The sequence below is a fragment of the Microcaecilia unicolor genome, chromosome 8 (genome assembly GCF_901765095.1).
Source record: "Microcaecilia unicolor chromosome 8, aMicUni1.1, whole genome shotgun sequence".
Classification (NCBI taxonomy): domain Eukaryota; kingdom Metazoa; phylum Chordata; class Amphibia; order Gymnophiona; family Siphonopidae; genus Microcaecilia; species Microcaecilia unicolor.
The window spans coordinates 41,026,253-41,050,724 of NC_044038.1; the positions used below are offsets into that span (position 1 = coordinate 41,026,253).

Genomic DNA, 24,472 nt, shown 5'->3' on the forward strand with positions numbered 1-24,472 from the left:
TGTGGATGCCCTGGTGACGGCAGTCACTAAGGAGACTACTCTTCCAGTGGAAGGTGGTGTTGCACTTAAGGATATGCAAGACAGACGGCTAGATGCCTCTTTAAAACGTGCCTTTGAGGTGGCTGCTTTGACACTTCAAGCTTCTGTTTGTAGTTCTTATGCGGCTAGAGCTTGTCTCAGTTAGGTACATTCTGTCATGGATTCGATTTCGGAGTCTGATGTGCTGGGAACTCCTCAGATGTCGCTGATGGATATTGGGTTGGCGTACTTGGCGGATGCCTTGTATGATTTGGTCTGTGCTTCAGCCAAACTCATGGCCTTGATAGTTTCCTCTCGGCGTCTTTTGTGGCTCTGTCATTGGCCCGCAGATTTGGCCTCTAAGCAACGGCTCATTAAATTTCCTTTCCAAGGGAAATTGCTTTTTGGGGAAGACCTAGAAAAGATTGTCAAAGATTTGGGGGATTCCAAATCTCAGCGTCTTCCGGAAGATAGACCCAAGTCTACTTCCAGGCAGGGAGCCTCGAGGTCACGTTTCAGAGAGACGCGACAGTATCGCCTGGGACGGTCCAACGCAGCCTTTCAGCGTTCTCGTTTTAGGCAGCATTCTTCCTTTCGCAACGAGAAGCGTCTGGCTGGACTCCCCCCTCTCGTCTGGGGGCTCCTCGGGCCTCCCCAATGATGGGGCACAGGTCCACTCGGGAGGAGAGTAGATCGGTGGTCGGCTTTCTCTGTTTCTTCCAGAGTGGGCCAGAATTACTTCGGACCAGTGAGTCCTCGAAGTGGTGCGAGACGGTTACAAGCTAGAATTCTTCTCTCCCATCACAGACTTTTTTTCTGGAGTCCCGCTGTGTATCGCGGGCCAAGAGGACAGCGGTTCTGCAGTGTTTGCGAGACCTGCTAAGGATAGGGGCTATCGTGCCTGTTTCTCCTGTCAAAAGGCGCACAGGTTGGTGCTCCGTCTTCTTTGTGGTTTCAAAGAAGGGACCAGAAAAGTAAACCAGTTTTTGCGGATTTGTCACTTCTGCTTGGATACATTAAGGGCAGTTATTGCTGCTGTTCAACCAGGCGAGTTTTTGACGGCTCTCGATTTGAGGGAAGCTTACCTGCACATTCCCATTTGGCAGCCCCATCAGAGATTTCTCAGATTAATGGTGCTGGGTCAGCACTTCCAGTTTCGGGCCCTTCCTTTCGGAAGGGCCACTGCACCTCGTACTTTTTCCAAGGTCAAGGTGGTGGTGGCAGCGTTCCTGCGGAAGGAGGGGATTCGAGTGCATCCATATCTTGACGACTGGCTGATTTGGGCGATGACAGCAGAGGAGAGTCGAGTGGTCACCAACCGAGTGATTGCGGTGTTCCAATCCTTAGGTTGGGTGGTCAATATGGACAAGAGTCATCTGGTTCCTACTCAGAGTCTGGAGTATCTTGGAGTGCAATTTGATTCAAAGCGGGGGAAGGTGTTTCTCCCCGAGGGGCGAAGGATCAAATTACTTTCTCAGGTACGGACCTTATTGAATCGTCACGCTCCCCGAGTGTGGGACTATGTTCAACTCCTCGGTTCCATGACGGCGAATTTGGAGGTCATTCCATGGGCAAGGGCTCACATGCGGCCTCTTCAGAATTTCCTTTTGAGCAGATGGTCGCAGACGTCGCTGGATTATCAACGACACCTTCCTTGGTCGAGCCGCGCCAGGGACTGTCTCGCGTGATGGCTGCGGTTAGCCAATTTGCAGAAGGGTGTTTCTCTGGCGTCTCCCAATTGGGTGGTAGTCGTGACTGATGCAAGCTTTGCGGGCTGGGGAGCCCATTGTCTTCATCAAGTAGCCCAGGGATCGTGGCCCCCTCTCGAAGCGACTTGGCCGATAAATCGTCTGGAGTTGCGAGCAGTCGTGAATGTGCTGCGGAGTTTTCAGGACCTTCTGCAGGGTCAGGCGGTTCGTGTATTCTTGGACAACACCACAACGGTGGCCTACATCAATCAGCAGGGGGGCACTCGCAGTCTTCCCTTGGCAGTGGAAGCGTCTCGTCTTCTAGTATGGGCAGAAGCACATGTTCAGAGTCTGTTGGCAGCGCACATTGCGGGTCAAGACAGTGTTCAAGCGGATTTTCTCAGCCGGACTCTTTTGGACGCAGCGGAATGGATGCTGTCGGACTCTGCTTTTTGGCTGATTTGTCAATGTTGGGGAAGACCAGTAATGGATCTCATGGCTTGCAATGCCAAAGTTCCCCAGTTCTTCAGCTGCAAACGGCAGCCAGGATCCTCAGGATTGGACGCTCTTCTCCAGCCATGGCTGGAACAACAGCTACTGTATGTTTTTCCTCCGTGGCCTCTGATAGGGAAAGTTCTTTGCCGCATAGGCGGCATCGGGGGTCGGTCTCTAGTGGCCCCAGACTGGCCCTGACGGCTGTGGTATGCGGATCTCGTTCGAGCACACTCAGAGCCACCATTGCGACTTCCGGTGACTCCTGATCTGCTGCATCAAGGGCCAGTTCAGATGGAAAATTCCTCCCGCTTTGGTCTTACGGCCTGGCTTTTGAGAGGCGGCAGCTGAGGAAGAAGGGATTTTCAGGACCAGTCATTGCCACTCTTTTGGGGGCACCGAAGCAGTGTACTTCAGCAGCGTACGCGTGAGTGTGGAAAGCTTTCTCGGCGTGGTGTGCTTTGCGTGCTGAATCGCCTTTTCGTGCAGACATTCCAGTTATTCTGGAGTTCCTTCAGGATGGTCTTCAAAAGGGATTGGCATATAATTCCCTTCGAGTGCAGGTGGCCGCGCTAGCTTGTTTTAGGGGCAAACTGGATGGTTCCTCTTTAGCAGCTCACTCTTATGTGGTCCATTTCCTATGCGGGGCTCTTCGGCTTCGGCCTCCTCTGCGGCAGCCGTGCCCAGCGTGCCATTTGAATGTGGTACTGCGAGGCTTCCAGGCCCCGCCATTTGAGCCATTGAGTAAGGTTTCTGAGAGGGATCTAACACTTAAGACAGTGTTTTTGGTGGCCATTGCTTCGGCTAGGAGGATTTCTGAAATTCAGTCTTTGTCTTCCAGAGATCCTTTTTTGCAGTTTTCTGAAGCAGGGGTGTCGATCCGGACGGTGCCATCGTTTCTGCCTAAAGTGGTTTCGGCTTTCCATGTCAATCAGGCTTTTTATCTTCCGTCTTTTCGAAGAGAGGATTATCCGGGGGAGTTTGCCTCGCTTCGTTTCCTGGATGTGCGGAGAGCTTTGTTTCGGTACTTGCAGATCTCTAACGAGTTTCGACGCTCGGATCATCTCTTTGTGCTCTTGTTGGGATCGAAAAGAGGTGAGGCGGCTTCTAAGGCTTCCATTGCTCGCTGGATTAGGGAAGCCATTGGAGCGGTGTAAGGGTGGCCGTCTCCAGTGCCCTGAAGGCGTATTCTACTCCAGCAGAGGTGTCGACCTTATCTCTGGAAGAGATTTGTCGGGTGGCTACTTGGGCATCCCGTCATAACTTTTGCGAAGCATTACAGACTAGGCGTGTCTGCTCAGGAGGGTGCGAGTTTTGGGGCGGGAGTGTTGGCGCGGGGAGCGTCGGCTTCCCACCCTACTTAAGGAATGCTGTGGTACATCCCACTAGTTCCTGGATTCATCTGCTGCAAGTGACAAGGAAGGTAAAATTATGTCTTACCTGATAATTTTCTTTCCTTTAACGCAGCAGATGAATCCAGGATCCCTCCCTAGTTCAGCCGACGTTTTTTTTTTTTTTCATTTTCCGCGCAGTGTGGCTATTTTTTCCTTCTGGGTTCTCTTTTGCAGAGTTAAGACAGATATGGGAACACGGAAAGGATTCTGACTTCTGGATCAAGTTGCAGTTATTTCAAAGTTCTTTTTTGGTTCTCTGTTTTTCATAGTGAGGGTGGTTTCTGGTTGATATTGGTTTCATATTTTTGGCCTTGGTAAATGCTTACGAATGACATACTGACTGAGGAAGGAGCTGGCCGTCTGGCATCACTGCCTTTAGTTTGTTTATCTCTATCTCCACCTGCTGGTAGGCGGACTTAACCCACTAGTTCCTGGATTCATCAGGTAAGACATAATCTTTCCTTCAGAATGCTGTGCGCTCATCCTTTATAGCATTCTACAAGTTTTCCATGTGCAAATACTTGCGGAATATAGTTTGCAATGTGGCAGAGTTTGCAAACACTCTTTTTAGTGATAAGTCTGAGGAACACTACTCATTAGCCAAGGGGATGAAGTGTGGAAAATTTACCTTTGGGGGGGGGGGGGGGGGGGGGGAGAAAGAGCATTGAAAGTTGCTGCTATGTGGATTAATGCCTGCAGACGCTGGATGTGGGCCTCAGACGACAGACGAGATGTAGAGGAAAAGCTTGCTGCCGTATAAGGTTCAGGAAGCTGCTTCGTTTATCAAGCAGCATAGTTACACTGAGACCAGGTGCACTTCAACCTAGCCTTCTCATCCAGGAGGGACCACAGCAGAAGGCAAAGGAGGTCCTATTACTCTCATATGCATAGCCATCCTCCTTCCCGCTGTTCCCCTCTCAGCAGATCACAGCAAAAATCAGAGACTAGATTTTGACTGCTTCCAAGAGAAACTAGCCACAGTTCCTATATCCATTCCAAGATGGCTTACTTGTAAGGGTGAAGGGGCACTGTCCTTTGCAAGCAACTGACCTCTTCTAACCACAGACAGATGGGTTCTCAGAATAGTCTGGATAGGATACGGTCTTTGTTTGGCACACCAGCCTGTAAATTGCCCACCAAGAGCATCATAGTTGAACCGATTCCACTGCAGGAAAGAGGGCAGGTGTTTTATTCCAAGTTGTTTTTTGATCATAAAGGCAAGAAGAAGCCATTTGATTACCACCTGAAGACCTCAAACAGATATCTCACAAAACAAATATGATGATTTCCTGGGTATGTTCTCAGGGTCTAAAGGGGACACACTCACATTCAGGAACATCCAGGCCACAGGAAATACCTTAAGATTAATCATAGGGGAAATACTGATACCAGCAGTGTGTACTGTCATTTGGCCTCATGCCAATGTCTCAAGTATTCACAAAATGTTTAGTAGTATCTACACACTGTGAGTACATGTATTTGGGTGATTGGCTGTTCATGTACCTGAATTAGGAAGGAGCAAAAAGATCTGTTGGTTTATCATTTCTGTGTTGGAAGTTACTAGGGTTTGTCATATATTACTCCCAAGTCACATTTGCATCTAGCACAAAAATGTGAACTATAAGAGCCTTGCTAGACATGAGCATGAGTTGCCCTACTGGTTCATATCAAAGGTCCATCCATGTAGTCCAGTCTGTTTCTACCAGTGGCTAGTTCAGGTCACAAGTACCTGGCAGAGTCCCAAAACGTAGCAAGATTCCATGCTACTTAACTTCAGGGATAAGGAGTGGCTTTCCCCAGGTCTACCTTAATAATGGTTTATGGACTTTTCTTCCAGGAATTTGTCCAAGCGTTTTTTTTAAACCCAGCTACTTTCACTTTTTACCACTTATTCTGGCATTTGAGTTCCAGGGCTTAACTCAAGCAACTACCTTTCTTCCATGGAAACGGATAACCAACTTGATTTTAACTGTGGAGGAAATTCAAGAATCAGCATGTATCAGGTGGTCAAATGTTGAGGATGCTAGGCCATATGGTTTCAACAGTACAAGTCACTCCCATGGCACACCTTCATTTGAGGCAAGTTCAGTTGACTTTAATCACCCAGAGGACTTGGTCTACAGGGAATCTCCATGATATCATATGTTGTCACCATTCCTCTATGGGACCCCATGTCTAGGCGAATCAATCCAGTCTGGCAAAAGGAATCCCTTTCTATATGATCCTCGTCTGGAATCCCTAATGACAGATGTGTTAAAATTTGTTTGAGGAGCTAATTTAGATGAGCCTCACATCCAGGGTGTATGGTGTGGTTAGGAAAATCTCAGATAAGCTTCCTAAAACTAAGAGCCATTTGGAATGTTCAAGGCTTTCAGGGATTAGTTGTCTGATAGTCATCATAGTTCAAATGGACAATCAGGTGGCCACAAATTACAAAATTAAGTGGGGAGGAACATGGTCAGACAACCTGTGTTGGAAAACCATTAGAATGTAGACATGGGTTATTTCTGAAGGGCTGTGCTTCAGAGCCACATCAGGTGGATAAGGATAATGTCCTGACAGATTATGACCCCATAAGTAGATGCTGGGCAATGTAGTTGTCTACAAGATTCTTTGGAAGTGGTGCTGCTGTAATAGGTCTTTTATTGCAACTCCCTTTTAAGAGAAAGTGAGTGTTGCTCTATGATAAGGTTGCATGGCAGATTAACCTTAAGCATAGGTCTGATTAAAAACCTTGGTCTGAGTTTTTTCCCCTATAGAACCTCTGTGTAGATCTCATAGTTGGAACTATTATTGTGTAGCTGATTATTTTGCAACTGATGTTCACAGGACCTTTAAAAAGAGGACTGTACGACATGTCATTTGTCTTACCAGGGTTCTGTTGGATTTTAAAGCTCAACCTGACCAAATCTCAAGGAGAAGACAGTTCTTCAGTTAAAGGAGAATACAAGCAGGATACTTCATTTTCTTTTCTCCCAAGTCAGAGACCTCTCTTTTGGAAAATTCCTCTCCATTCTGTCTTATGACTTGGGCCATTGAAAGGATTTAGGCTACATAGAGGCAGCTCTGCAATTATGGCTTGGAAGAGGAAGTGGCTTGGATTGAGAGAACACACTAGATGTGGTCTAGCCTTTGACATGTTTCCTCATGGGAGACGTGAACAAATTGAATGGCGTGAAGTTAGGACCCAAAGTGGTAAACTGGATTAGAAACTGGTTGACTGACAGATGCCGGGGAGGGTGTAGTGAATGGAATTCACTTGGAGAAAAGATGCCGGGGAGGGGGTAGTGAATGTAATTCACTCGGAGGAAAGAGAAGTGAATAGTGGAGCGCCCCAGATATGGATTTTGAGGCCAGTTCTAGTCAATATATTTGTGAGTGATATTGCTGAAAGATTAGAAGAGAAAGTTTGCCTTTATGTGGATGAAGATTTACAATAGAGTAAACACTCCAGATGGAGTGGACAACATGAGAAGTGATCTAAAAAGATTAGAAGAGTAGTCTAATGTTTGGCAGTTAAAATGTAATGCAAAGAAATGTAGAGTTATGCAGATAAGGTGTAGATAACCAAAATAGTTGTATTTGACGGGGTGAGAGGCTGATAGCTTGCAATCTGAATATGTATACCCTAGAGGGAAGGAGGGATGGGGGAATATGATACAGGCATTTAAATACTTAAAAGATATTAACATGCAAACTAATCTTTTTCAGAGACAGGGAAGTAGAGGTCATGAGTTGAGGTTGCAGGGTGGGAGACTAAGGAGTAATGTCAAGAAATACTTCTTGGAAAGAGTGGTAGATGCCTGGAATGCCCTCCTGCAGGAGGCTGTGAAGACAAAAACAGTGACAGAATTCAAGAATGTGTGGGTAAACACAGAGGATCACTATGTAGAAAAAGGATGGAATTCAGTTACAGCAAAAGTTAAATGGCCTTATAACTGGAGTGAGCTTTGATACCAGCTTCAGAGGTTGGGAAGTAAGTGCCAGGCAGACTTCTACATTCTGAATCCCATGAATAGCAAAAACAGATCAGGTTTAAGGCTGGAATGGACTTTGACAGCAACTTCCAACGTTGTCTCCTTCCAATGTTTCAATGTTTGTGTTCCATTGTTACATTCCTTAACGACAACTCGATTGTCTCGCATAACTCTGCACAATGTAATCCATAACCAATCTGTAACAAATTGTATTTCCATCATTTAACTCATATTGTAAGCCACACTGAACCCGCAAAAAGGTGGGAAAATGTGGGATACAAATGCAATAAATAAATAAATTAAAATAAACAAACTCCAGTAGTTGGGAACAAAGGACCAGTGCCTGTCAGACTTCTATTGTCTCTGTACCAAAATTGGTAGGAAGTGACAGATTTAAGTATACTAGCATTTAATCATGAAGTGGAACTTGTGCAGAATGCCAGATTCAACTCTGGCCACCTTGTAGGGCAGACAATGTAGGCTAGAGATTGGAACCTCTGTAAATTAAGTTTTACAGGAGCTAACAATACTTCCCCTTACGGAGTCCATTCCTTGAACTCCTTGCTGCAGAGGAGGTTGGGAAGAAGGCAGAGGGCAGATTCTAATTCTGGTACGATATGGTCAATGAAATTGCTTCATTACGCTCTGATGCAATACTTTCTTCTGCCTTAGGTGGCCTCTACTTAGTGCCTGCATCAAGGTTTAATGGCACAGGTGTCATGGGGTGCTGTTGCTCTTAAGTTTGTCACTGAAATCTGTATCCTTGGTTTTAGTGTCCTCCTCCTTTAGAGGGTAGTATACTGTCTCTGTCTGAATCAGGCTTATAACTGCCCTCTGCAAAAGTAACTTAAGTGATATAGGCGAAGATAGGGACCACCATTCTCCACTTGGGCATATACCACCTTTGGGATTTTATAGGTTTCCTAATACTTAATTTTTGCTAGACTTCTTGGTCTTTGAATAAGGCCTGAAAAGACACATCAGAGCCCTAAGGCAGTGGTTTCTGGAGGAGTTATGCATATGATCACATCAGCTTATGCCTACAAGAGTTTGCAAGTCCTAGAGCAGAGCTTCTCAACCCAGTCCTTAGGGCACACCCATGCATTTGGGCTTTCAGGATATCCACAATGAATATGCATGTTAGAGATTTGCGTATTGAGGAGGCAGACTGCCTGGGTGTGCCCCAAGGACTAGGTTGAGAAGCTCTGTCCTAGAGGACCAGTGAAGACTCTTGCTGAGGTTGCAGGAGTCCTTGTAGGCAGTTGAAATATCTGTCCAGAAGATAATGGCAAAACAAGAATCCTGGTCTCCATTGCATTCCTGCTCTAAGTACTTCAGCTTGAGTGTGTAGGCCAGGAAAGACTCTTCCTTTGGTCACAGGCTTCCCCTTGCCTGGGCTAAGCATGGATACATCCCACTTGTCTGGCATGGACTACAAGCAAGGAAGGTAAAATTTAAACTCGATCATAAATTTCCTTTTTTGTAGTTGGTCAGTTCAAGCTGAAGAGTCATAGATTGACAAGTTTAGAAAACAGTGAGAACATTGTTGTCCATTCTCAAATTATTTGGGGCTGATCTTTTCCTTGCTTTAGGATATTCTTGTCCCTTAATTATCTGGTTTGGTTGCTGTTTGAAAGCCCAAAGCAAAATAAATTTTTATTCTCCAATTTGATATTTTGCTTGGATTCTCTTGGCTGACATACTCAAGAGCAGAAGGCTGTACCAACTGTTTAAGGGAAGTGAAGTCTGCTCTAAGCTTTTTTTTTCTTCTGTCCCCATCTGCTGTCAGGGGGGCATAGCCAGGGCTTTTTTTGTGCCGGTAAGCACCGGTACGGCGTACTGGCACCTTTTTTCCCCCGGCGAGTCCTGCACCCTTCCTCTCACTCCCCTACTTACTGTTTTTTTTTTTTTAACAGACTCGGCAGTGCGAACGATGCAGCGATTGAGAGAGGCTGGCAGCGTCGGAGCTTCCCTCTGCAAGTCCCGCCTACTTTATTTCAACTTCCTGTTTCCGCATAGGTGGGATTCGCAGAGGGACTATCCGACACTGCCAGCCTCTTTCAATTGCTGCACCGTTTGCGCTGCCGAGTCCGACACTGGCAGCCTTTATTGCTTCGCTGGCTGGCAGGCAGGCAGTGGAGGAGGAGGATGGGCTGGGGGAAGAAGAATAGCTGAACATGGATGAGAGGGAAGGGCAGGGGAGAGAGGAGAATCGCTGGACATCGAGGAGAGGGCAGTGAAGAGAGAATTGCTGGACATGGAGGGGAGGGGAGAGCAGGGAAGAGAGACTCGCTGGACATGGATGGGAGAGGAGGGCAGGGAAGAGAGAATTGCTGGACATAGATGGAGGGGAGGGCAGGGAAGAGAGGAGAGTCGCTGGACATGGATGTGAGAGGAGGACAGAGGGCAGAGAAGAATCGCTGGACATGGGAGGGGAGGGCAGGGGAGAGAGGAGACATGCTGGACATGGATGGAGGGAAGAGGAAGGAGATGCGCATGGATGGGAGGGAAGAGAGGAGAAATGCTAGAAATGGATGGAGAGGAGAGCAGGAGATAGAGGAGAATTGCTGGACATGGATAGATGGGAGGGGTTGGCAGGGAGAGGAGAAAATGCTGGACTTGGATGGAGGAGAGGGGAGAGAGAATTATTGCTTTATATGGATACAGGGGAGGGAAGAGAGAGGAGAAATGCTGGACATGGATGGAGGAGAGGAGAGAGAAGTGCTGGACATGGATGGAGGGGAGGGAAAAAAAAAAAGAAGATGCACATGGATGTAGATGAGGGAAAGGGGAGAAAAACTGCACATGGGTGGAGAAAATAGGCAAAAGGTGGATCCATGCTATACCTCCTCCAGTCATTTCCACGGAGGAGGACCCAGCTCTTACTTATGGATGTAGGGCAAGAATGAAGAAGAAAGGAGGAAAGTAAAGAATAAATGGAAAGGAAGCCCTGGAAACGGAGTTAAGAGAACAGATAGAGAGCAGCAGAATCAGAGACTGGGACCAATATGGATAGAATAACAGTCACCAGTCAACAAAGGTAGAAAAAATCATTTTATTTTCATTTTAGTGTTTGGAATATGTCCAATTTGAGAATTTACATCTGCTGTCTAATTTTGCACTGGGTGTACTGGAGCTGTAACAGCTTACAGAAATTATTTATAATGAAAACACACATTTTTTCCCCTATACTAGTATAATATTTGCATTGATGTCTGTTTATATGCACCATGGCTGGTATAAGGGGTGTGGCTAATGTGGGTGTGGCTATTATAGGGGTGAAGCCATATGTGGTGATCCCGCCCATAATGAGTACCGGCACCTTTTTTTCTACAAAATAAAAACACTGGGCAAGACACTTGTCTGTACTGGTCTTATAGGACTAAAGGAAAATAAATTAATAAGCTTTTTACATTTTACCATTTGTATAAAAGGTTTTAAGTAGTTTATTTTTGTTTAACTTTGCAATCTTACCTTAACAAGCAGAATTGTGGTTTAAACTGGACACAGTTGATTTTAATTCTTGAAGAAGTTGTGTGACTATGAAAGGCAGAGTGAAGTAGGAAAACTTTAGGAAGTAACACTTTCTGCATCAATGCATAATATATAAATCCAAAACTTTTACAAACATTTTATGCATTCTTATGCCCACGTAAAAGAAAAGATTGATGATGGCGACTATTAGTAGAAAATGGCATCAAAATAATGTAGTCCATAGAGGTTGAAAAGAAGGAATCGTATGCCAATACAAGATTTAATGAACGGGAATTAAATCCATTGTATCCTAATAAAACCAAAATGTTGTCTCTTTTTCAGCTACTTGATAATGTGGAAAATAAAATGAAAGGAACCTGTGTAGAAGGCACTATACCTAAATTATTCAGAGGGAAGATGGTGGTACGTTTGGCTAGTCTTCTTCTTTTTTTTTTTTAACCCTTTGAGGTTTTTTTTTGTGTAGAAGTGCTAATCGTTTTGTTTTTGGGTTTGTTTGTTTTTTTAGTCATATATTCAGTGCAAGCATGTGGACTATCGCTCTGAGCGAATAGAAGATTATTATGACATCCAGCTAAGTATAAAGGGAAAGAAAAATAGTAAGTAACACTTATAATTTAGAATGGGTTAAATTGTTACTTTATAATGGTTGCAGTTTCATTGTAAATCTTATAATAGTAGTCACTAGGTAATAATCATACTGCTGATGCTCAAGCATTGAGATTCCAGGAGGAGGACAAAAGCTTATATTTTTAGCTTTCCCTCTCTACAATAAATCATTGGCAACTAGTAAAAAAAGGCCCGTTTCTGGCACAAATGATATGGGCGCTAGCAAGGTTTTCCGCAGAGTGTGTGTTTGAGAGAGTGTCTGTGAGAGTGACTGTGTGTGAGAGAGAGAGATTGAATGTGCAAGTGTGTGTGTGTGGGTCAGAGTAGAAGTGGGTGCGAGTGTGTCTGTTAGAGAGTTTGTGTATGTGAGAATGAGTGTGCATATGTGAGACAGTGTGTGTCCTCCCCTCTCCCCCCTCTCTGAGGACCCCCCTTCCCCCCCCTTTCTGTGTTCTTAGGGACCCCCCTTTCCCCCCTCTCTGGTCTTAGGGACCCCCCTCCCTCCATGAACTAATTGTTGTGACTTGACTATTTTATATGCAGAGATATGTTCTTAACGATTCAAGACAGAATTTAGGCGATGATCCTACTACATTTTCTCATCTTTCACAGTGGACACTATCAGATTTGAACCCACTGGAGTCTGACAGAATCATAATCTGTCAGGGTCCAGGATTTTCAGCCGTGTCATTTTCAGTTCTGTGTACAGGACCTGTAGCTCCGACCCTGACTCCACCCTACTCTTTTCAGATCTCCCGTGGCTCCACCCCCTCCTCTTTTTTGCTCCCTTTGGTCTTTTTTGGCTCTGCCCCTGACTCCACTCCGGTTCAGTTCTCCTTGGCTCCACCCTCTCCTCCTTTTTGCTCTCTTTGGTCTTTTTTTTTTTTTAGCTCCGCCCTCGTCGGTCAGTCTGTTATTCTACCCCTTCTCTCACTGATGCTTCCTAGCCTCCACCCCCTCCGGCCTGCCGCCCTCGATGTTGCTCCGCCCCTCCCATTCTCTCCGCCTTTAGTCTCTAGGACTCCGCCCCTCTCTGGTTTCTCACTAGCTTCGACCCTCTGCTAGCCTCTCCAAGCTCCGGCCCTCGGTCTCTATTGCCCCGCCCCTCCTCCCGGTCTCCCCGCATTTTTCCCGAAGCTCGGAGCTAGGCAGCCATCGCCCGCTATGGCCACTGTCAGTTTCAGCACACACCGGCCGGTCCAGCTGGCCACCTATGAGGATGCGATCTGGGAAGAGAGCGCCACGAACTGGTGAGTTGCTATCTCGCCCCTCTTTGTGCTGCGTAGCGCCCCCACCCCCTTCCCCATCCATCTCTGCCTCCACACTGTATCCCATCTGTATCCTTCTCCCCGATCTGCCCCCTCCCCACAATTCCCCCTTCCATTAATATGTCTGAAATATCTTCCTTCATTGTGTACCCCTCCCTCCATTTCCCCCGTCTTGTCCCTTCCCCCCATTCGTTTCCCCATTCCTACCTTGGCTTTCCGCAGGTCTTTTTCCCCATTAGCTCGGTGGGAGTCGGGGGTTTAGCTGAGCTAGCAGGGGAGGGGGCCCTGGATGCTGCAACCTCTCGGCCTTTGGGTAGATCTGGAGAGATGCAGCCTTGGGGGGGGGGGGGGGGGTAGAGAAGGCGCATGTGTATGTGTGGATGAATCCGTTGTTACCGGCAGTGTTGATGGCCCTTTTCTTTTTCTTTTGAAGAAGTTTTTGAGCCTTTGGCAGTTTTTTTTTGCCGTGTTGGAGTTCACTGGCGCTGTTATGCTTTGATTGGGAACTGTCGCTGCTGATGCTGCTGGTAGTGGGTGACGTCATCGTGTTAGCAGATGGATACAGAAGCACGAATGCTTCAATGTTTTTGTCCACGCTGCCAGCTTCAGAACGTTGGAGGTGCTTTTTATTATATAGGATATGTTGCCATTTTAATGTTTGATCTAAAAAAAAAAAAGTTTCTATAAAGCTATGTAGCACCAGTAGTAGCATCATTTCTAACGGTCAAGTTTTAATTTGTTGTTCCTTTCTGAAGAATAGACAGTTAAAGCAAGTATAAGACATGGTATGGAGTTGGTAATGTGCTAGGAAAAGATTGAAATTTTCCAATGTATAGTGAAGCTTTATTTGCACATTGAAGATGGATAACATTTATTGCATTGATTGTGTATTAGTATGTCTGTATACTTACGCAGGAATATTTTCTTTCTAGTATTTGAGTCCTTTATAGACTATGTTGCAGTAGAACAACTGGATGGCGATAACAAATATGATGCTGGAGAACATGGCTTACAGGTACATACTTTAGTAATTTAGTGTAAAAGTAAAATGTTTCCATAAGAATAGCCATAGGAAGACTTCAGCAAACTGTTTTAAAACCTTTGACTTAGCTTTACTGTAGGCCTACTGTATGTCTGCATTTCCAAGTGTTCTAAACTAGAAATCACTATTTGTAGTTTGTGTAGTCAGGTGCCTTATAATTGGTATCATCACAGAACATATTTCCAGAACTTTCTAAGAGAAACACAGAGGCCTCTCTGGGAATGCACAATACAATACGTCTTGTGTGTCTGTGCTCATGCACCATACTTCAGTTTGTGATTTTCCTTTCCACCAAGAGGAATATATGCATTTTTTGTCTTAACTTTTGCAGTTAACTCTTGTGCTATTTTAGAATGGTTTTCATTCCTGTCTTTAGGATAAGTGTGCCTTTACTACTACTACTACTTAACATTTCTAAAGCGCTACTAGGGTTACGCAGCGCTGTACAATTTAACATGGAAGGACATGTTAAATGCCTTTGTGGGTATCTTTCATTTTTTTTTCTCACTGATTTTTAAAATCAGCATAAACCTTTTCTTTTCTTTCTTTCTTCAGCATGCATACTGGTAGACAACCTTTCTTTGGCAGTTTCTGGCATCCCTTTCTAACCATGGAACTTTAATATTTTTGGATTGAATAGTTTTCCAACTGTGATATTGTAGACTCAGAGAATTTTTATTTCATTCCTGTCCTCCAATTGCTCGCGGTCATATCCTGAATGTTAAGCATAAAGTTCACTTAGTCTGTCTGATTCACTCCCTTAGGTACTTCTATTGTCTCGAAAGCTTTCCATTTGATCAGGGGTACCAAAACTTTTGAAGAGAAGGGACACCAAATATTATAGATCATTGAGAGGGCTATTGGGGACTGTCTCTATCTGAGATTGATGAGTGAGTTGGAGGGACCTCCTTGTAATTTGAGTAGGTTTTTATCACCATGCTGCACTACTATCTTCAGGTGGTGTATTCTAGGAACCCCCACCTCCCTAGGTTTGTTGCTTTTGCTGCTGTTCATAACAAAAAACTAAACTAAACTTGCTCTGTGGATTGGATTCAGTTCCCGGCAGGACAAATATGGAGGGCCAGAAAAATTAGCTTTTGAGGCAATAGACGGTCTTATGTTTGTGAAGTTTGCTGTAGTATTTATGTCAAGACTGTAGATCTTCACCGAGGACAAGCAGGCTGGTTCATTCTCCCAAGTGGGTTGATAGTCCGCATCAGCCTGGGAACTGGCATAATAGCAAAAAATTTGCTAGTCTTCTGAAGTGTGCTCCACGCTTGACTGCGCATGCGCGGAGTGCCTTCCTGCCAGGAGCGGCAGATTTTTCTATCGCTGCTTTGCTCGGGAACGAGCCTTCAGTGCCTTTTTGTGGCGGGTTTTCGCCCTTTTTTTCTCTTTATTACTGTTTATTTCCTTCGACATCAGCATCGAGAGAGGCATCGATGTCAGGAGTTAGAGGTAGGGATGTTTGCTCAGAGATCCTGACACACTGGGAGCAGTGAGGCATCGAGTGGGTCTCCACCTGTCTCGAGGCCTCCTGCTGTGCAGGCCCAGCTGGGACCAACCATCGTTGGGCCCGACCCCGAGCCATCATGCGGATTCCACATCCTCGTCGGCACCAAGGAGTCTCGGTGAGGTGCATCAAGCGAAGGCTAAGAAGTACCAACACTGATCTCCTTCAACGCATGGTGCAGGGAGCTTCCGGGACGTCAAGGGATCTAGCTCCCGATATGCGTAGGAGCCGGGAGGATTGCTCCATCCCCATTCAAGAGGTGCCGGTGTGCACGTCTCCCAGCAGCTGAGATCCTGCTCCTGCACCCCAGTAGGTTCGGCAACCTGAGGCCACACTGGCCCCATGGCCTGTACCAATGGCGGCTCTCGAAGAGCGACTCTGGGCTTTGCTCTCAGAGCTATTGGAGGCCTTTATGCAGCAATGTGCATCGGCATCTGGGGTGCCTGCGCCTACCATGCCTTCTGCAGGGGCCCCACCTGGCCTCCCAGCCTGCGGTGCGGCCTTCGACATTGCGCCACTTGTAGATCCGGTGTCGACTGTCACCCAGGCTGGTTCTCCTTCGACGTCGGTGGAGGAAGCTTCATCGGAGTTCAGGCATGAACTGACCTCAACACTGTTCTCGAGGCCATGGGTCTTCGAAGTCGAGGCGGGCCTGGTCTTGGGCTTCCCTGAGGGAAGAGCTGTCTGACACTGAGGAGGAATGTTTGTGGGTGTCTGAGGAGGATCCCAGGTACTTTTTCCTCAGATGAGTCCTTTGGGATTCCTTCAGAACCTTCCCCTCCACCTGAGAGAAGGCTGTCATCATCTGAGAGCCTCTTTCACCTCATTTGTGCAGGAAATGGCTGAGGCCATAACCTTCCCAGTAGAAGTGAAGTTTGAGCCCAGGGCTAAAAGGTCCTGGACTACACCTCTCCACCTAAGGAGGCAGTGACAGCCCCCCCTGCATGAGGTACTAAAGATATTCCTTGTGAGGAAATGTGCGTCCCCTCAGTCTGTCCCTATGGTCCCCAAGTAAATTGACACCCAGTATCGGATCCATGGGGAACCTGGGTTGGTGAGGTCTCAGTTATCCTACAACTCCATGGTGGTGGATGCCGCTCTCAAGAGAGCCAAGAGTACTAGGGACTATGCTTCGGCTCCCCCAGGCAGAGAAGCTAGAACCTTGGACTCGTTTGGGAGGAAAATGTATCAGGCCGCGATGCTCATTCAATCATAGTAGCTCTTCACGAGCATCTACTTGTGGAACTCAGTGAGGCATCTGTCTGGCTTGGTTGATGCACTCCAGGAGTACGCCGAGCCTTTTCACTAGCTGGTCAAGCAGAAGGCGTGTCACAAGTTCTTGACATGGCATCCAGAATCTCTGCCCAGGATATAGCAATGTGCAGACTCTCATGGATGCGCGTCTCTGACCTGGACCATTTGGTTCAGCAGAGGACGACGGATACCCCATGCCGGGAGTTAATCTTTTCAGAGAGAAGGTAGAAGAAATGATTGACCATATCAAGAAGCATTCCAACATGTCTTCTGTCTCCTGCTGGTAACCTTCTGCTACCACCTCCTTATCCAGGAGGTATTTTGGTGGGTCCCAGAGTACTTCCTATTCTTGATGTAGGTATGCCCTAGCAGCTCGTCAGCCTGTTCAGGCTACACCCCAGTGCGCTCGTTCTTGTCAGCAGCTTTTGCCTAAGGCCCCTGCTGCTCCCCAGCAAAAGCAAGGGACGAGTTTTTGGCTCTAGCAGAGCATAGCCACCATAAAAGTGTCCATGCTGGACGACTTACCAGTCGGAGGGAGGTTAACATTTTTTCACCAAAGGTGTGACCTCTCATAACCTCTGACTGGTGGGTTCTTCAAATAGTTCGGCTAGGGTACACCCTCAGTTTGAAATCCAAACCTCCAAATTGCCCACTGAGAGCTCATTCATTCAGCTCTCAGCACAGCCAGGTGCTTGCAGAGGAACTCTGCACCCTTCTAAAGGTCCATGCGGTTTAATCCATTCCACCAGGGGAAGAAGGGCAGGGATTCTATTCCAGGTTCTTCCTTGTGCAGAAAAAAACAGGGGGGGGGGGTGTATCCCATCCTAGACCTGAGGGCCCTGAACAAATTCTTGACTTGAGAAAAGTTCAGAATGGTTTCCCTGGGCACCCTTCTTCCTTTGATTCAGAAAAACAATTGGCTGTGATCTCTGGACTTGAAGGATGCACATACACATATCCCGATACTTCCAGCTCACAGGAAGTATCTTCGGTTTCCGCTGGGAACACATCATTTTCAGTAACGAGTGTTGCCTTTTGGCCTCACGTGAGCAACCAGGATATTTACCAAATGTCTAGCAGTAGTTGCAGCATCGCTACGCAGACTGTGAGTGCATGTGTTCCCTTATCTCAACGATTGGTTGTTGAAGAGCACCTCGGAGGACAGTGCTCGGGAGTCCATGCGGAAGGCTATTCAGGTGCTCGAGCTACTAGGGTTTATAATAAATTATCCCAAGTCCCATCTCTCCCTTGTCCTGCAATTGGAATTCATAGGAGCCCTGCTCAATACATGGACTGTTCGAGCCTATCTCCTGGATGCACGTGCGGACAACCTTCTGTCCCTTGTGTCCGTAGTTCGGACATTGCAGCAAGTCACAGCTTGGCAGATGTTGAGGTTGTTGGGCCACTTGGCTTCCACAGTATATGTTACACCCATGGCATGTCTTCACATGAGATCTGCTCAATGGACCCTGGCTTCTCAGTGTATCAAGCCACAGGGAGGCTAGAAGATGTCATCCGAGTGTCCCCCAAGCTGGTACGCTCTCTTCAGTGGTGAACAATTTGATCCAATCTGACCTTGGGACTTCGATTCCAAATTCCTCAGAAAACAAAAAGTGCTGACGACAGATACATCTCTCCTGGGGTGGGGGGCTCATGTAGATGGGCTTCACACTCAGGGAGCCTGGTCCCCCCCCCCCCCTTCCAGGAAACAGATCTTCAGATCAACCTCTTGGAGCTCCGAGTGATCTTGAATTCTTTAAAGGCTTTCAGAGATTGGCTGTCCAATCAAATTATCTTAATTCAAACAGACAGGTTGCAGTGTATTACATGAACAAGCAGAGGGGCACCGGACCTCGCCCTCTGTGTCAGGAAACCGTCCAGATGTGGCTCTGGGCATGTCACTTATCTGGCAGGCGTAAATGACAGTCTGGCCGACAGACTGATCAGGATAATGCAACCTCACGAGTGGTCTCTTAATATGGGCGTAACCCACAAGATCTTCCGAGTGTGGGGCACCCCTTCGGTGGATCTTTTTGCCACTCAAATCAATCACAAGGTCCCTCAGTTCTGTTCCAGGCTTCAGGCCCACGACAGACTAGCATCAGATGCCTTTCTCCTACATTGAGGAACAGGCCTTCTGTATGAGTATCCTCAAGCAAGACCGTGGAACCATGATTCTGATTGCGCCCTACTGGCCGCGTCAGATATGGTTCCCTCTTCTTCTGGAATTATCCTCCGAAGAACCGTGGAGATTGGATTGTTTCCCGACAATCATCACTCAGAACGAGGGGTTGCTTCTGCATTCCAACCTCCAGTCTCTGGCTATCACAGCGTGGATGTTGAAAGCCTAGAATTCGCCTCATTGGGTCTTTCGGAGGGTATCTCCCGGGTCTTGCTGGCTTCCAGGAAAGATTCCACTAAGAGGTGTTTCTCTTTTAAATGGTGGAGGTTTGCCGTCTGTTGTGACAGCAAGGCCATAGATCTCCTTTCTTGTCCTACACAAACCCTGCTTGAATACCTTCTACACTTATCAGAGTCTGGTTTCAAGACCAACTTATAAGGGTTCACCTTAGTGCAATTAGTGCTTATCATCAGTTTTTAGAAGATAGGACTACCTCTGGACAGCCTTTAGTTGTTCACTTCATGAGAGGTTTGCTTTTGTCAAAGCCCTCTTTCAAACCTCTGCCAGTGTCATGGGATCTCAACGTCATCCTCACCTAGCTGATGAAAGCTCCTTTTGAGCCACTAAATTCCTACCATCTGAAGTACTTGACCTGGAAGGTCATTTTCTTGGTGGCTGTTACTTCAGCTCGTAGGGTCAGTGAGCTTCAGGCCTTAGTAGTACATGCACATTATATCAAATTTCATCACAACAGAGTAGTCCTCCACATTCACCCTAAGTTCCTGCCAAAGGTAGTGTCAGAGTTCCATCTGAACCAGTCAATTGTCTTACAAACATTTTGTTTCCCATCCTCATACCCGCCCTGGCGAAAGCAGTTTGTACTCCTTTGACTGCAAGAGAGCATTGGCCTTTTACGTGGCGCGGACAAAGCCCTTTAGACTGTCCGACCAGCTGTTTGTTTCTTTCAATCACAACAATCGCCATCGGAAAACGCGCAGTCTCAAATTGGCTAGCAGATTGCATATCCTTCACTTATGCCCAATCTGGGCTGATTCTAGAGGGCCATGTCACGGCTCACAGTGTCAGAGCCATGGCTGCGTCAGTGGCCCACTTAGTCAGCCTCCATTGAAGAGATTTGCAAGGCTGCAACGTGGTCATCAGTCCACACATTCACATCTCACTACTGCCTTCAGCAAGATACCCAACGTGACAGTCGGTTTGGGCAGTCAGTGCTGCATAATCTGTTCGGGGTTAGAATCCAACTCCACCCCCCTAGACCCATTTTTGTTCTGTTTTAGGCTGCACTCTGTTAAATGTTTATGGTTTCAAGTCAATCTAAGTTATGCCCTCGCCGTTGCGAGGCCCAGTTGACCAATGTTCGTTGTTTTGAGTGAGCCTGGTTGCTAGGGATACCCCACTTGTGAGAACAAGCAGCCTGCTTGTCCTCTGAGAAAGCGAAGGTACGTACCTGTAGCAGATATTCTCTGAGAAAAGTGCAGGCTGATTTTTCTCACAAACCCGCCCACCTTCCCCTTTGGAGTTATTTGTTTCTTTTTGTGCTTTTGATTTAACTGAGGAATGCGTTTGCGCGACAGATGGGAAATCGGTCTGTGCTGCACGCGCACCAGAAGACTCTGGCAAAACCTTTTTTATATTTTACTTGCAAAATGCCGATTCTTGGGCCAACGCGGACGTCGACCCATATGTGAGAACAATCAGCCTGCTGTCCTTGGAGAAGCAGGTAAGTATCTTCGCTATATCTGTATACCAATGCTGGAAACCTAAAAACATAAGATGTGAGAGTTAGAATATATAGCAGTCCATGAAGAGGTAGATGTAATAGGCATCTTAGTGACATGGTGGAGAGAGGATAACCAATGGAAGACTGTTATATCAGGGTATAGATAATATTGCAATGATAGGGTGGATGAAATTGGAGTACGGATGGTGCTGTGTGTTAGAAGGAATTGAGTCAAACAGGATAACAATTCTGCACGAAACAGATTGCAACGTGGAATCCATATGTGTGATGTGAAAGTGATAGGGGTATATATACTCCTGTCCACCAAGCTAATAAATTTGGCAACACTATGAGTGATTTCAGTTACCCCAGTAGTGACTGGATAAATGTCTTGTCTGCAAATGCTAAAAAAGTAAAGTTACTACTACTACTACTTATCATTTCTATAGCGCTACTAGACGTACGCAGCGCTGTACACTTGAACATGAAGAGACAGTCCCTGTGCGGCAGAGCTTACAATCTAATTAGGACAGACAAACAGGACAAACAAGAGATAAGGGAATATTAAAGGGTCCTTTAAGCAGTGCTTCACCTGTACCCATGGTTACACAGTGGTAGATGATAGCAGTTGGGGTTCTACCAGCCTATTGTTTCTATCAACTCCAGGGGTGACAAACTGTAATCCTGAAGGGTTAGAAACTGGTCAGGTTTTCAGGCCATCCCCAAAGTTCCTAGAATGAAATAGACTGCTTCATGAAGCTGCTGGTTCAGGCACCAAGCTATTTTAGACCTAATTCTTGGTAGAATGCAGTACTTAGTGCGAGAAGTAGTGATGATGGTTCGGTTTAGTAATAGTGACCATATTAAATTTAAGTTAATTACTGGAGTGTAGACACTAAAGAAATCTATTGCGTTAGCATTTAACTTTCAAAGGAGCAACTATGATAAAATGAAGAAAATAGTTAAAAGCTAAAAGGCGCAGCTGCAGAGGTTGAGTTTAAATCAATCATAAACATTGTTTAAAAATACCATCTTGGAAGCCCAGACCAAATGTATTCTACATATTAAAAATGGTGAAAGGAAGTCTAGATGATAACTGGCATGGTTGGTGAGGTGAAAAGGGTTGTTAGTCAAAAGAGCATCTTTTCAAATATGGAAGAAGGATCCCAGTGAAGAAATTGGGAAATATCATAAATATTGGGAAGCTGCATTAAAGAAGACTAAAAGAGAATTTGAAAAGAATCTTACTGTAGAGTCAAAAACTCATAACTTTTTCAGGTACATTAGAAGCAGAAAGCCTATGAGTGAGTCATTTGGACTGTTAGATCATCAAGAAGTAAAATAGGCACTCAGGGAGGAATAGGCCATACGGGCGTAGCCAGACACCCAAGTTTGGGTGGGCCTGGACCCAAGGTGGGTGGGCAGAACTCCACCTTGTCCTACAAGTGATTTGGTTTCTCTCTCTCTCACCTGCATGCCATATGGTCTTTCAAACTTCCCCTCTCCTCCATATACCTTTTAAATAGCAGATTTTCACCGGCAGCAAACAGTTGTTGGGAGTTTTTGGCTGGTGGGGCTTGGGGTCCCTGCCAGCCACATTATAGGTGTGCTGCTACTTGGTGGGCCTGAACCTAAAGTGGGTGGGCCTGGGCCCACCCAGCCCACCCTTGGCTACGCCACTGGGCCATAGAGAGATTAAGTGATTTTGTTTTCACATCAGCCATACTGAGGAGGATATAAGGGAGCTGTCTGTCCCAGAAATGGTATTTAAAGATGATGATATAGAGGAACTGAAAAGAAAACCACATCTTCACACTGCTGGTCCTGCTCCACACTTGTTTGCAAAATTTCAGAAAAGTTGCTTTGTTGGCAGAAGCTAGCAATTTCAGTCCTGATTTTATTTCTTGGACAATGTTTTAGTGACCCCTGAGGCAGGCGTTATGCTGAAACACTGATCAGAGTTGAGCCAGCAATTAAGATTTGTGCTTTAATAAAGATTTTCCTTTGTCATCTACTGGATACCCCTTGTTGACTCTTCCTAGGAGGCCTATTGCACTACCCTACTTTTTGTGGTTCTCTTCTGTTGGATTGCATAGGGTTGGTTTCTCTTCCTTTATTTGCAATGGAGGAACTGAAAGAAATCTTGCAGAACCTGGAAGATGTGGTAGGCAAAATCAACAAAGCTAAAGATCAGCCAATCACCTGGACTGAATGGTATACACCCCAGAGTACTTATCTATTAGTAGTGTGTAACCTATCGTTACAATCATCTGTGATACCTGAAGATTGAAACGTAGCCAATGTAATGCTACTTTTTTATAAAGGGTTCTGGGGTGATCTGAGAAATTACAGACTGTTGAGCCTGATGTCAGTCCCAGACAGAGTGGTAGAGACCATTATAAAGAACAGAATTACTGAACACACTGACAAACCTGGGCTTACTGTGCACCGCCTTGAGTGAATTCCTTCAACAGGGCGGTAAATAAATCCTAATAATAATAAAAAATAAAATGGTTTACTGGTACAGTCAACATGAATTTGGCCAAGGGAAGTTTTGCCTTCACCAGTCTGCTATATTTTTTTGAAGGTGTGAATAAAAGCATGTGGATAACCATGAGCCAGTGTATATAGACTTCAGAAAACGTTTGACACTCCCTCATGAGAGACTCCTGAGAGAATTAAAAAGCCATGAGATATGAAGCAATGTGTTATGGATTGGGAGCTGGTTTAAAGATAGAAAGCAGAGTAGGGTTAAATGGCCTTTTCTTTCAATGAAGAAGGTGGTAGTGTAATACCACAGGGATCTGTACTAGGACCAGTGCTTTTTGAACGCATTCATAATTGATCTTGAAATGGTTATTGAATAATTTTGTTTCATCTCCAAATTTGAAGTTGTTAAATTGCAGGATTTCCTTTGGCAGATTAAATTTAATGGTGACAGTTAAAGTGATGCATGTTAGTAGGAGTAATCCAAATTATAGCTGCACAATGCTAGGTTCCGCATTTGGAGGTACCATACAGAAAAAGGATGTAGATGTCATCATGGACAATACATTGAAGTCTGCCACTCTGTGTGCTGGTCAAAAAAACAGAATTTTAGAACTACTTATGAAAGGAGTGAGACTACAAGAATATTAATATCGTTACTTGAGTATTGTGTGCAATTCTGGTTCCCGCATCTAAAAAAAGATATAACAGAATTAGAAAAGTACAGAGAGGGGTGACCAAAATGATAGGGTTTTAACTCATCTCGTATGAGGAAAGGCTAACTGGGTTAGGGCTATTCAGTTTGGAGAAGAGATGGATAAGGAGAGATGAGATCTATAAAATCCTGAGTGAATTGGAAAGGGCAAATGCAAATTAGTCAAAACATGGAAAAGACTAAGGTACCTGCCATGAAGTTACATAGTACATTTAAAATAGGAGAAAATAGTTTTTCACTTAACATATAGTTAAGCTGTGTAACTCTTGCTGGAGGATGTGGCAAATCAGTTAATGTAGCTCTGTTTAGAGAAGGTTGGACAAATTCCTGGAGGTAAGGTCTATAAGCCATTAAGATTGACCTACAGAAAGCCACTGCTTATTCCTGGGGCGAGTAGCATGGAATCTTGCTGCATTTCGGGATTTTTGCCAAGTACTTGTTACATGGATTGACCTCTGTTACAAACGGTACAAATCTAAATGGACCTTTGGTCTGACCCAGTATGAACTTGCTTGATCTTCTTAGAGGTCCTAGGCAAATAGCCATGTAAATGGAGAAATCGCCATATCAATCATTTGGATTTCAGCAATATTGTATGTCCCACAAGCCTGCGCAAACATCATTAAGTATTTAGTACAGATCCAGACATACAGTCAAGTG

The 24,472-nt window shown here is 45.7% G+C and overlaps 1 protein-coding gene across 2 annotated transcripts in view; it reads left to right on the forward strand.

Moving 5' to 3' along the window:
- The window catches only part of USP7 (ubiquitin specific peptidase 7), a 377,898-nt gene that overhangs the window by 135,792 nt on the left and 217,634 nt on the right, over nt 1–24,472 (forward strand). For both annotated transcript variants that reach the window (XM_030213526.1, XM_030213525.1), the window contains exons 9-11: nt 11,386–11,466; nt 11,570–11,660; nt 13,871–13,953. In XM_030213526.1, coding sequence (XP_030069386.1) covers nt 11,386–11,466; nt 11,570–11,660; nt 13,871–13,953 — 255 coding nt within the window. The remainder of the gene's footprint in view (nt 1–11,385; nt 11,467–11,569; nt 11,661–13,870; nt 13,954–24,472) is intronic.